At 43.7% G+C, this 12,747-nt stretch overlaps 1 protein-coding gene across 4 annotated transcripts in view; it reads right to left on the minus strand.

Moving 5' to 3' along the window:
* MYO9A (myosin IXA) overlaps positions 1–12,747 on the minus strand; it is a 188,774-nt gene that overhangs the window by 142,541 nt on the left and 33,486 nt on the right. For all 4 annotated transcript variants that reach the window (XM_068410045.1, XM_068410044.1, XM_068410042.1 and 1 more), the window contains exon 2: positions 10,515–11,436. In XM_068410045.1, the coding sequence (XP_068266146.1) occupies positions 10,515–11,357 (843 nt within the window). In that variant the 5' untranslated portion in view covers positions 11,358–11,436. The remainder of the gene's footprint in view (positions 1–10,514; positions 11,437–12,747) is intronic.

Raw genomic sequence — 12,747 nt, forward strand, 5'->3', positions numbered from 1 at the left:
GTTTTTTAAACAACATTGTGCCATCTTTTCCTCTATTCTGGCTTTACTTATGGGCATTGGTAGGGCTAGGAATCCTGAAAATGGAAATATATCATTTAAAAAACTCTCTGCTTTTGAAACAACGAAGATTAAATTATTCATTTTGCATCCAGACGGCTGACAGGCACCAGCGTAGGCGGACGGCAGCTATATCATGTAGACACCGTTCGTTTTATCACTCGTGTTGTTAAGACCTACCAAAAACTTTAGCTTTCACGCAGCCGTAAGATGCAGTTTTATGAAAACCCGTACTGGGTTAGCAGCACGTGATGGAGTCATTCAGGTGTAGACCAAAAAGCAAGCGGCGTGCTGCTCTTCCTATGGTGCTGGTGGAACAAAGATAATTTATGGTAGTCATCACAAGCTTCACGTAGTCAAGTTGACCCCCAAAGAACCCATCTGGATTTATTAGAGATCACCACCAATTTAGGAGAGCCCTGAGCTACAGATGAAAGTGGTGGGACTGGCAGGGAAGCCTCACCCTGCCCTGCTTAATGTCCTCCCAGGGATGGGATGAAGGACGAGGTGAGGATCTGGCTGAGCGCAGCCGTCCTTGTGGGCAAGGGAGGAGGACCTCACTCTCCAAGGCTCTTCTCTACGGAACACAGGTGGTGCTCACCTACATCGCAAAGCTTCCCAGGAGCCAGCAGCAACGCACGTGGGGCACCAACCATCCCAGCGATAAATTGGTTAGCATTCAAGGACTGCTTCTTCCGAGCTCAAGATCAGAGCATCCCAACAGGTAGGAAGTCAAGGAAGGGTACCAGGAGACCTGCATGGTTAAACAGGCCTTACTTTTTAAAATTGGTTCCTGTTGAATTTGGCAAAGCTATTTGGTCAAAGCAGGAGGCACATGGTTAAGCTTCTTTATATGTAGCAGACATTGGGACCACAAAGAAAACGCAACCTTCTCCAAGCTGTAGAAGAGATGGTCAAGGCCGCTCATCCCGGCAATTCTTGGGTTGACACATTTTCGTTGACACGACCCTAAACGATGAGCACTACTCACACTGATGCTCATGCTCTACTTGCAGTCATAAGTGAATGCGTTGACTTCTCTCTTCCTATAGGAAGCATATGGGGAAATAAGGTGTGTACATTGCATTGCCGCAATGCTGTAGTTGGCTCAGGAGGTCTCCAAAGAATCACAGAATCACAGAATCAATCAGGTTGGAAGAGCCCTCTGGGATCATCGAGTCCAACCATTGCCCTGACACCACCATGGCAACTAGACCAGGGCACTAAGGGCCATGTCCAGTCTTGTCTTAAACCCCTCCAGAGATGGTGACTCCACCACCTCCCTGGGCAGCCCCTTCCAATGGCTAATGACCCTTGCTGAGAAGAAATGCTTCCTAATGTCCAACCTGAACCTCCCCTGGCAAAGCTTGAGGCTGTGTCCTCTTGTCCTATCGCTAGCTGCCTGGGAGAAGAGGCCGACTCCCACTTCACTACAACCTCCCTTCAGGTAGTTGTAGACTGCAGTAACGTCACCTCTGAGCCTTCTCTTCTCCAGGCTAAACAACCCCAGCTCCCTCAGCTGTTCCTCAGAGGTCAGACCCTCCAGACCCTTCACCAGCTTGGTCGCCCTCCTCTGCACTCGCTCCAACACCTCAACATCTTTCTTGAAGTGCGGGGCCCAGAACTGGACACAGGATTCAAGGTGCGGCCTCACCAGTGCCGAGTACAGAGGGACGATCACTTCCCTAGCCCGGCTGGCTACACTATTCCTGATAGAGGCCAGGATGCCATTGGCCTTCTTGGCCACCTGGGCACACTGCTGGCTCGTGTTTAGCCGGCTGTCGATCACAGTAAGACCCTGGAGGTGCACAGGCAGCCTCAGCATCGGCTGCTTCCCTCCACACAAGCTCTCTGTTGTGCTGAACAGCTTGACAACATATATATATAGGGTGTATGTGCACATATATAACGTATGCATGTACACATAGCTTTAATTTCCACCTAGGACAACTAAGTACTTCAGTACAGTTACGAATATGATGCTTGCAGACCTGTCCTGGCTCATATAAAAAAAAAACAAGTAAAGAAGAGGCAGGAGCAAGCACCAGTCACGTGCTCTGACTCCAGAAGTAACCTGCTTCCTCTCGGTTTGTATACATCAACAGTCACTGGAGACACTAAAAGGAACAAAAACCACATCACCAATCACATTTTCTGTCTCTCCACTGTATAAAATAAGTGACAATAACAATTCCTGTGCTACAAATAGCAATTTCTGTGCTATAAATAAGAAGTGAATGCCTCTCGCACTTCAAGACACTGAGGACAGATTCAGAAAATTTTATTTGCCGCCTTAGGAAACAATTTGTTCAAATTCCCAGAGCTCAATAAGACACCATCACCTTGTCATTGAGCAGACAAGAGAGAGTATTGCTCCTCGGGCAGCAAACCAAAATGCACTCAGCAGAGATGTTTCGTGGAGAGCACTCAATGTTTTGTGCCTGGAAAAGCCACGAGGAAAGCAGAAACCATTAAAAAGGCAAAATTTGTCACCTGCTACCACCGGAGCTGAGTGTAGTCCCTGTCCCACAAAGGCTCCTTGTTCTCAGGTTCTTCTGTTCCCCACCAAGGGCGACCAAGCTGCAGCATACCATCTACCTGGCATCCACCCAGCAGCCAAGCCCAGCGTGTAAAATCCAATACGGGTTCCCCAGCCACGCAAAAAATCAAAAGGGTCTCAGTAAATGGTCCTAAACCCAATATCTGTATTTTGACTGGGAAAAGGGAGGGGGGAAAGAACCAAAATCCCTCCCAGAGCATTAATTTCTCATTCCATGACTAGAAAAATACAGTGTCATATTAACTACGCACATTAGGGACAAGAAGTCTGCGCCTCGGATATCGATATTAAGTCCTCATGGAAGCATTACTGGACAGTGGCAGCACAATCTTTGATCAAAGACATTACTTATGAGAGTGCTACGTTATCATTATACTATTTGATAAGTATATATAGCGAAAAGTGAAACAAAAAGCTTTCAGTAAAGAGGTCCTTCATGCTTTGTCAAATGTGCACCTTGATACTCAGGTTTAAAAAAAACCAAAAGCTTCATACAAAACCAAACAACAGATAGACTGGTGCAATAGGTCAGTGGAAGATTAAAAAAAGGTATTAAGAAAGTCAATTGTTCTCTAATACATATATAATATGTATATAATATATGTATATATATAATAATATAATACTGAGCATCATCTGGGTTCGCTATAGTCGCATGCAAGCATGAATACATGGTCCTTGCTTGGACCTTGCTGGTCAGACTCAGATTTATATTATATAGATATCTATATAGATAAATATGTATAAAATCTAGATATTCAGATATCTGGGGATGCATAAAGTCTGGATATCTCGGGATCCAGATATCTAGAAAATCTCTAGGTACAAAATATCTAGATATTTATAAAATCTAGATATCTAGATATAGGTCAATACAGGGAAAAGTGAAACCCCGAGAGATCAGTGAAAGAAAACTAAAGAAAAGGATAAAAAGGGAAGGGTATGAATGAGAATGAATGGTAAAACCAAACAACTCCCCCAGAAAGAGATGGCGAGGAGGGAAATGGGACATGTAGGTTCAGTAATACGCTCCCCGTAAGGCAAGCGCTCCATTCAGCAAAGGCAGAGTTTTATTTAGCATTTCCCTCCCGGAAACAAAATAGCTGCTAATTCTTATGGGTGGAGAAAAAAAGGCAGCTTTGCATAAACCTGCTTTAATAACTGATCCATTTTCCTGCAGTCAGAGGTCAGAAATCACCATTTCTGTCATTTAAGCATAATAACCTGGATTTGGTGATGACAAAATGTTGCTGAACACAGCAAATAATGAAAAAAAAAATATATATATATATATTAAACTCAGCCACCGATACAGCCAATCTGGATATTGCAGGAAGCCTCTAAAGTCAAAAGATTGACTAATTCAGCATCAGAGAAACAAGACGAACAAGACGCTGTTTGATCCAGAGCTTGAAACTGTAAAATATCCCCCGCTAAAGAATAACAGCATTTTTGAAAGCGCTGGTGAAAAGCATGTGGTGCATGAGCCTTGCTGTGTGACTCCTTTGTGTCGCTGCTGCCGGCGGAGGCCTGCACAAATTCTTCCCACATTAGGCATCATCTGTCTGATCTCTGTGCGCTGCTCCCTCGTCTCTAACCTTTCCGTGCGGTGGGGAGGGCAGAATGCAAGGCGTAAAAATCCTGCCCGATGAGTTAAACACCTACCCCTAACTCAGACCGCACAGCGATAATAATTTTATATAATATAGGTTAAAAATGATCAAAAGTGAGTAATGAGCAGCATAACGAGTCTTTCCCTCGCTTCTTATAAATCCATTTTTCAGATATAAAACCTCTAGAGCCACGAGATACAACCTAATGACTTAAAATCAGTCTATTGGAAACTGAACTTTGTGAACTAAAACAGATCTATTTTGTTTTTAAAGTCCATTTTAATGAAATTTGGTTAATTCCCATTAATACTGTTCCAAGTAGGAAAAAATACGTGAATATACTCAAATGTTACCTCCCATTAACAGTGAACCAAGCAGGAGGAGGAAGAGAAAAGATGGTAACACCTCAAGAAAGATGTTGAGGTGTTGGAGCGAGTCCAGAGGAGGGAGACCAAGCTGGTGAAGGGTCTGGAGGGTCTGAGCTACGAGGAGCGGCTGAGGGAGCTGGGGGTGTTTAGCCTGGAGAAGAGGAGGCTCAGAGGTGACCTTAGTGCAGTCTACAACTACCTGAAGGGAGGTTGTAGTGAAGTGGGAGTCGGCCTCTTCTCCCAGGAAACCAGCGACAGGACAAGAGGACACAGCCTCAAGCTTCGCCAGGGGAGGGTCAGGTTGGACATTAGGAAGCATTTCTTCTCAGCAAGGGTCATTAGCCATTGGAAGGGGCTGCCCAGGGAGGTGGTGGAGTCACCATCTCTGGAGGGGTTTAAGAAAAGCCTGGACATGGCACTTAGTGCCATGGTCTAGTTGCCATGGTGGTGTCAGCGCAACGGTTGGACTCGATGATCCCAGAGGGCTCTTCCAACCTGGTTGATTCTGTGATTCTGTGAAAAGCAAATATACTCAAAGTTTACCTCCCATTAATACTTTTCCAAATAAAAATATGAATATGCTCGATTGGAAAATATATTTTCTCACAGGTGATTAATTGCACCATAATTTGCTAGATGAAAAGAGCAGCCCCTTCGCCTGGCCACGCAGCGCAGGAGTTCACGGGGTGGGGGGGGTCGGCGGAGTTGGGTCCTACCTGGGATTACTACAGGTCCTACATGCATCCAGTTGAATTACGTGGGAGCAGCAGTGGAGGACACATGCACGTTTAGCTTCAGCATCTCCGCATTGTCCGACGCCACTCGAATGTACTGAAAAGTCCAGGCCATGCCTGATTCTTCTAGTTAATTGGTTTTTGTTTTTTTTTTTTTTTTTTTAAACTCCACTCAATAGCTCTTTGTTTAATTCTGGAAACGTTCAGCAGCATCTACTGAACTTTTGGCAGTGCGGTATCATTTGCACTCGCACCTAACAGCGGGCAGCTCTTCAGCTGCTGCTGCGAGAGCTTCATTCGGTTGGAAGGAGGCTGTACATGACCACCACAAAGTCCTATACAATAAAATTCAACAGCTTTTAGTTGCTGTTTACATTTTCCTCTAACAATTCAACAATCAGGATTAAAAATAATAAGAAAAATAACAACTTTTAGACTTCCAGACCTTCAGATTGAAGCTATAACTTCCCCATACAAACAAAACACAAGTATTGTATAATATTACTCCAGAAATTAAAAAGCAATTGCTAAAAAAGCCTAGCTGCAATTTTTTCAAGAGCAATACAAGCAATCAACTCCTTTTTTTCCCCAGCATAGATGCTGCAGATGCACATCAGCTGTGAAGGACAGCAACAGCTATCCCCCGTCACCGGCAGCGTTCCTCAGCCTGTCACACAAACATTGCTTTTTGCTGGGTTTTTTTTTTTAAAGCAATTGAGAAATCCCCACTGGGATGTTTGAAGATGCACGTAAACAGCTGCTTAGAAAACATGTCTGGTTTTTGTAGTTGCCATCACGGTACTTCTTGTGATAAATTAGATGTTCTGAAAGCTACGGATGATAAAACAATCTGGTTCAGACTCCTTCCTATCTAGGCTCATCCGATACCTGTCTGGGGACCTTCGGGCATACCTGAGGCAGGGAGAAATTTGCTACTTCTGCATCTTTGCTGAGAATTGGGGGGGGGGGGGAAGTAACATGATGTAAGAAAATAATTGCACTCAAACCTCTCCAGGAAAACTGAAGGATGGTTTATGTTTCACTTTGCACCAAACGGAGGATGCTCACGTGCTACATCATGAGTATGGTGATGATGCCAGGGAGGGCTTGGGAGCAGCACACCAACATCCCACCTCTAAAGGTTGAAGTCTATGAAAACAAGCTGAGCTTCCAATATAAAGTTCATCTGGATGTTCCTAACTAACCTAAGTAAAGAGAAAATAGGGTCTTAAAACACAGTCCTAAGTTCACATGAACAAGTTACCTACCTATGGGGTAAAATATTCTTGTGGCTAAAACCACAGCTCTCCAGGTAGACCACTAATTGAACCACAGAATGGTTTGGGTTGGAAGGGACCTTCAAAGACCATCTAGGTCCAACCGCCCTGCCATGGGCAGGGACATCTTCCCCTGGATCAGGTTGTTCAACCTGTCCAACTTGACCTTGAACACTTCCAATGATGGAGCAGCCACAACTTCTCTGGGCAACCTCTTCTAGTGTCTCACTACCCTTAATTGGAAGTCCTGTGATAACGACATTTTGAGTTTTTTTAGAGCAAACCTTTAACTGTAGCTTTTGGAATTAGAAATTAAGTAGAAACCCTTCAGGGTCTGCATAAATTGCCTGTAGGAAGCTCCTCCTATTCCCCTCTCCAAAAGCAAAGTGCAATTGTTGGAGTCAAGTGTTTGCCTCACCGGCACGCTTCCTCGATGCTTTATTAAATAATACCAGGGTTGGCATCTAAATGCAAAACAAACTCCCTACGTGGCAGCAAACTTATGCGTTCGGGGTCCCTGATGGAGCATCAAGCTGAGCATAATGAAGTTTTCATCTGAAGTCTATCAGAAACAGAACTGAATTGCAGCACGTGCAACTCTTCCTCTGGTAACGACATAAAAGAATTGAATTTGAGCAGCTCAGTCTTGAAACTAAATAGTCAGAGAGGAAAATTGTGGTAAGCTCAGCTCTGCAGATACCCTACTGAAAAAGCAATCTCCCCTAGGAAAAAATGGGGTTTATAAGAAAATGGGGGGAAAACCAAGAAAAAAGATAAAGAAAATCACCTTTTTAGACCAACTGGGACCTTATTATTAGAAAAATCAGTATGGTATTTCAATACCATTTACCACAAATCAGTAATATATAAATATGTAAATATTTTATAATATCATTTATCACAAAACAAAAAAAGACATCTTGCAACCACTCCAAGGAGCACCGCTACAAAAAAGCTTGCCTATTAAATCCCACTAGTAGGGAAAAGAAAATCCATAGGATTTATGTCAAACACACTTTAAAAGGACACATTTGGTCTCAGTACACACCTCTAACTGCGGTCACTGCTACGTACAGCTGCTGGGTGATTTACCCGTTTAGATGACAGTAACAGCTTGCCTCGACAGCCGTCCCTAAAAGTGAGATTTGGACAAGGCTCACGGGAATCTCATGTGACAAAAAAAAAATATCACAAACAATAGCCTGAGGTTGTTCAAAAAAGGTAAATTAGGAAAACAGCGAAGCTGCAGGAAAAAAAAAAAACATAAAAAAAGATCTTAATTTTGCTCCGCTTCCGCTCCTGCCGTGTGAGCACGACGGCGAAGGCATTCCCAGGAACGGGTGGTTCGGGGCAAACGCTTGTGCTCCCAGAAATGTTTTGCAGCAGGGAAAGAAAAAGAGATTAACGGGTCCGTGTAAACTCTTATTTGCCATGCTCCCTTCCCTAAATCCGAAGTCACAGCACATAGAGGTATGTTGCTGCCTCCTAAAAGACAAGCCTGCGCCGAACACCATTTAATTTTAAATATGCAGAGGGAAAACAAGGGATCCAAGAAGGTGCCTGGAGGAGGGGAGAATGATGAAGAAAAGAGGTAAAAAACCAAACAAACAAAACAACAAACAACAAACCCACAAGTCTGGCATCTAAACTTAGAGAGAAGTGAAAAGTGTATTTCAGCCACAAATGCAAGGAATGAAAAGGTCAAATCTGCAAACGGGTGGCAGGGTAACACAACCCTTCAGGACAGACCATCTCCGAAGATCCCTTTTTTAGGGCATTTTAGGAGGGGAAGGAAAAGCAGAAGCATGCACGTTTTATCTTTAAGCCTGCGTGATTTGTGAGCATTTGGGACTAGTGTTGGCAGAGCAGAAGAAATTCTGGATTACCCTCACTTTCTCTGGGAGACCTGGAGGCAGCTCGAGAAGCGCAACAGCAGCCGTCCAGCTGCCAGAGCGAAGGAATGCGAACTTGGGATCCAAAAGCATAAGAAATAACAGATACGGTTCAGATTTTTTTTTCCCTCCCCTTTAAAACAGCTGCAGCTCTTGCGAAAGGAAAGCAAAGGCTTAGTGCATCCCTCCCCTGTACCTCATCCCACCACACGCAACAGTCCCCGGGAAGGAGTAAGTGGCCATCACCAAAGCAATATTCGTTTATTTAAGGGACTGCATCAGTGGAGCAAGTGATGCTCAGGCAGCTTTGCAACTGGACTATTTTACCTATTCCTGAAAAAAGTAGAATTTAATAAAAATTTAAAAAAAAAAATAAATTCCCAAAACTTCCTTCTACCTTCTCTTGCATGGAGATCTCTCTTCTCCGCCTCTGGAAACCTAAGCTACACAGAGATGCTCTCTCTGACACTACTTAAGAGAACTATAAAGTGAACCTTGGTCCAAGAAGATACATTAAAAAGCCAAAAACCAAACAGGCATCCTGTATTTTATTTCAAATAAGTAAGAGGATTAGAGGTGGAATGAACTGTTTTCATACCTATTTTCTTAAATTTATGTGGTCACCTAATTGGGTCACCGCAGTAACAACCATTAATTGCAGACTACCAGAGCTATTTTCTTGCACAACAACAGAAGAAACACTGGTGAGTGCAAGATGGGGAGTCTGCTTGCCTGTGTGCTTTAAAAGAATCTAATTTATTCTTTAAAGATTTAAAAGAATCTTTAAAAGAATCAGTTTCATGCAGACTGTCATAAAAAACAAAAAGCCTTTTTAATTTCTTTACCTTCAGTTTGTTAAACAGCTTTGCTGCTTTTCGGGGCAAAGCCCAGCCCAAATGACTTTAATCATTTGCTAACTCCAGATTAAATTAGCTCAGCCCATTCTACCTGAAGTGAAAACAGGGGAAAAAAAATACTTGTTGGCTTTGCACAATGAAGGTGTTCACTTATCCTTAGCTGAGACATCCACGAGCACTAGGCCTTGCTCTGATTCCCAGTCTTCTGCTGGTAGTTGAAGCTGACCCAAGTCCTCAGACTCATTAATGGAATACAGACACAGAATAGATATCTTTGTCTACAACAGCCAAAAAAACCCTTTCAAAATAGAAATCACCCCAAACCCATGAGTTTTACCATCCTTTAGTCAAAGCTACTTTTAAGAGAAGAAAATGCAGCCATCAAGCCACCTCTCTCTACCGCGGCTTCAAAGACCAACGGCACGGCTGAAGCTGATGCTCACGTCACCCACATGCAGATGGGCTTTAACAAACCAAACTCTTTAACAAGCAAAACTGGCGATTTTAAAGAAAATCATTTCAAAGAGTTGAAGGGCAAACTCAAGGCAAATTAATTAACGAATGCTTGTATCCCTCTTTAGAGTCTCATATCTGCAAAGTTAATGGTGCAGCTCATCTAATCTCCTTTCATACCCAGGAAAAGTCCCCAAAGTAACTCATCACACCCTCAAATCAGGTACTCACGATTAGAAAATAAAATTTAGACCATGAAAGTTACCTTTGATCTCTTCCCCAGCTCAATAAAGTTGAGCGCACGGAAACTCCATAAATACAACACTATCAATATACTATGTGCAATTAATTCTCTTTTCAATCTAAGCTACCGATAATCCAAGAAAGGCTTTTTCATTTCTATTTTCAAACTGAAACATCACCAAGATATACCACTATTAAGAAACATTTGAGTGAAAATAAAGCATTACAATAAATTTGTCAGAAAGCCATTTGCTGTACTTTATTTTTCCTTTTTTTTTGGAAGCAGGTAGGATTCTAAAGGCAGAAACAACCTTCTCTTATTGCTAATACTGTTGTAACTTTATTAGCAGCATTTAGCAAATAACCCCAGACTAGTGTCATCAGAAAACCCCAACTACTTGGGGTTTTTTTTTTGTTGCACCATTAAAAAGTTTCCACGCTACTATCGTTTTCATCTTACCTCAAGCACTGGTCCAGCTCCAAGAATAATCTGTTCTACTCCGCTGGCAAATCCCTTCTGGCTGAGGGCGGTGAGGTGATGAATCAGAAAGTTGGTGCTCTGTGTCTTCCCCGAGCCGCTCTCTCCCGAAATCACGATGCACTGGTTCTTCCTCCGCTGGAGCATGGCGTGGTAAGCCACGTCCGCCACGGCGTAAATATGGGGCTCCAGCTTTCCCAGCTGATGGTTGTCGTACATCTTGACATACTTGGGGTTATAAATAGGTAGAAACTTGAACGGATTAATAACGATGAGGATGCTGCCTACGTAGGTGTAGATTTTTTCTTGCTTGAAGCGGTTTCTGAGATTTTCCAGGAGCGTTTTCTCGTTCAGGTCCGGGAGGCTGCACAAGTCATCGTAGTCCTTCTGCTGCGGCTGGGGAAGGAAGCCACGCTCCACCATCCTGCGACGCTCCTCCGTGACCCGCAGCCAGGACTGGAGGCTCCCATAGTGAATGGAGCCATCCAGGTTCTTCTCTCGCAGGAGGAAGCGATAATCCTCACCGCTGATGCGGTTCTCCAGGGCCATACGAGGCCACAGCATCATACGCTGGACCGGGCAGTCCGTAGGGTTGAGGATCCATTCCTCCCCACCAAACTCCTTCACTTCGGCAAGGACGTAACATTTTGTTTTCTCGAGTTGAAGTTTATTAATGAGCGAATCGATCACCTCAGCGGCTGTGGAAGTTTTCCTGGCGGTGATGGGACAGTAGATAGTCCCTTCTGCAATGCTCCCAGGGTATATGTGCAGCGTGTACTCGCTATCCTCAAAGCGTCGTCTTCCTCCAACATCATTTACACTCATATTGGATCCTTTCCCATCAGTACCTGCGCTGCATAGTCAGGACCGTCCTGTATCTTGTCAGGTCATCATGTTAGTAATGCTAAACAAAAAAAAAGGCAAAACAAAAATAGGTTAATTGTTTACTCTTGGCAGGGATCCTTGAAAAACAGTTGACATGCACCATGAGATCATAGAATCACAGACTGGTTTGGGTTGGAAGGGACCTTAAAGCTCACCCAGTTCCACCCCCCTGCCATGGGCAGGGACACCTTCCACCAGACCAGGTTGCTCCAAGCCCCATCCAACCTGCCCTTGAACACTGCCAGGGAGGGGGCAGCCACAGCTTCTCTGGGCAACCTGGGCCAGGGTCTCACCACCCTCACAGGAAAGAATTTCTTCCTCATATCTCATCTAAATCTCCCGTCTTTCAGTTTAAAACCGTTCCCCCTTGTCCTGTCATTACAAGCAATGTAGAGGTGCAATGGAGCAACTCAGGTGACAACACCAATTCTCTTAAAGAAACCAAACTACGATTCCCAACCGACATCTGAAAAGAGAGCAGGGTTTTCATACACCAAAGATGTAATAAAGGTATTTAACACCCAAACACTACTCACACCTGTGTCTCCCCTCTACTCAGCCAGAACTCCCTACAGCACCTCAAGCTTTTGCTAATTTTTCCCTGACTCTGAAGCATCAAAGATTCAAAAAGACCCCCTGATTTTCAGTGTATTTTACAAGAATAAAATCAATATTTTGTGAGCAACGTACCAGACAGACTATCGAATCAATAGTGGCATTCTCCTCACATCAAAAGTCGTTACAGCTTTATTGCTTAATATTATTAATTAATTTATTTAAGAGTTAGTGCTTCTATTTCCACGTTTGCATACTTCATGTCAACTCAGGGAAAGCACCATTCAGCTAATTGTGACTTTGGAAAACACCCCTTCACTTTCCCAACACTGACTTACCCATACATAAAAATTACATATTTTCTAGATGTTGTTAGAGAACTAAACCTTTTGAGGTTTTGAACAGTTGCATAAAATGTCAACTTTAAAAAAAATTAAAATATTACCTTAAAGGCCTACTCCAATCAAAAGGAAAATGCCGCCTCTGTCACAGAATCACAGAATCGTTTTGGTTAGAAAGGACCTTTAAGGTCATCGAGTCCAACCGTTAACCCAGCACTGCCAAGGCCACCACTAACCCACGTCCCTCAGCACCACATCTACACGGCTTTTAAATCCCCCCAGGGATGGGGACTCCACCATTCCCCTGGGCAGCCTGTGCCAGTGCTTGACAACCCTTTCGGTGAAATTTTTCTTAATATCCAATCTAAACCTCCCCTGGCACAACTCGAGGCTGTTTCCTCTTGTCACTTCACAGGCCTTCCTGAGCAACTTTT

This window comes from Nyctibius grandis, chromosome 11 (genome assembly GCF_013368605.1).
Source record: "Nyctibius grandis isolate bNycGra1 chromosome 11, bNycGra1.pri, whole genome shotgun sequence".
Classification (NCBI taxonomy): domain Eukaryota; kingdom Metazoa; phylum Chordata; class Aves; order Nyctibiiformes; family Nyctibiidae; genus Nyctibius; species Nyctibius grandis.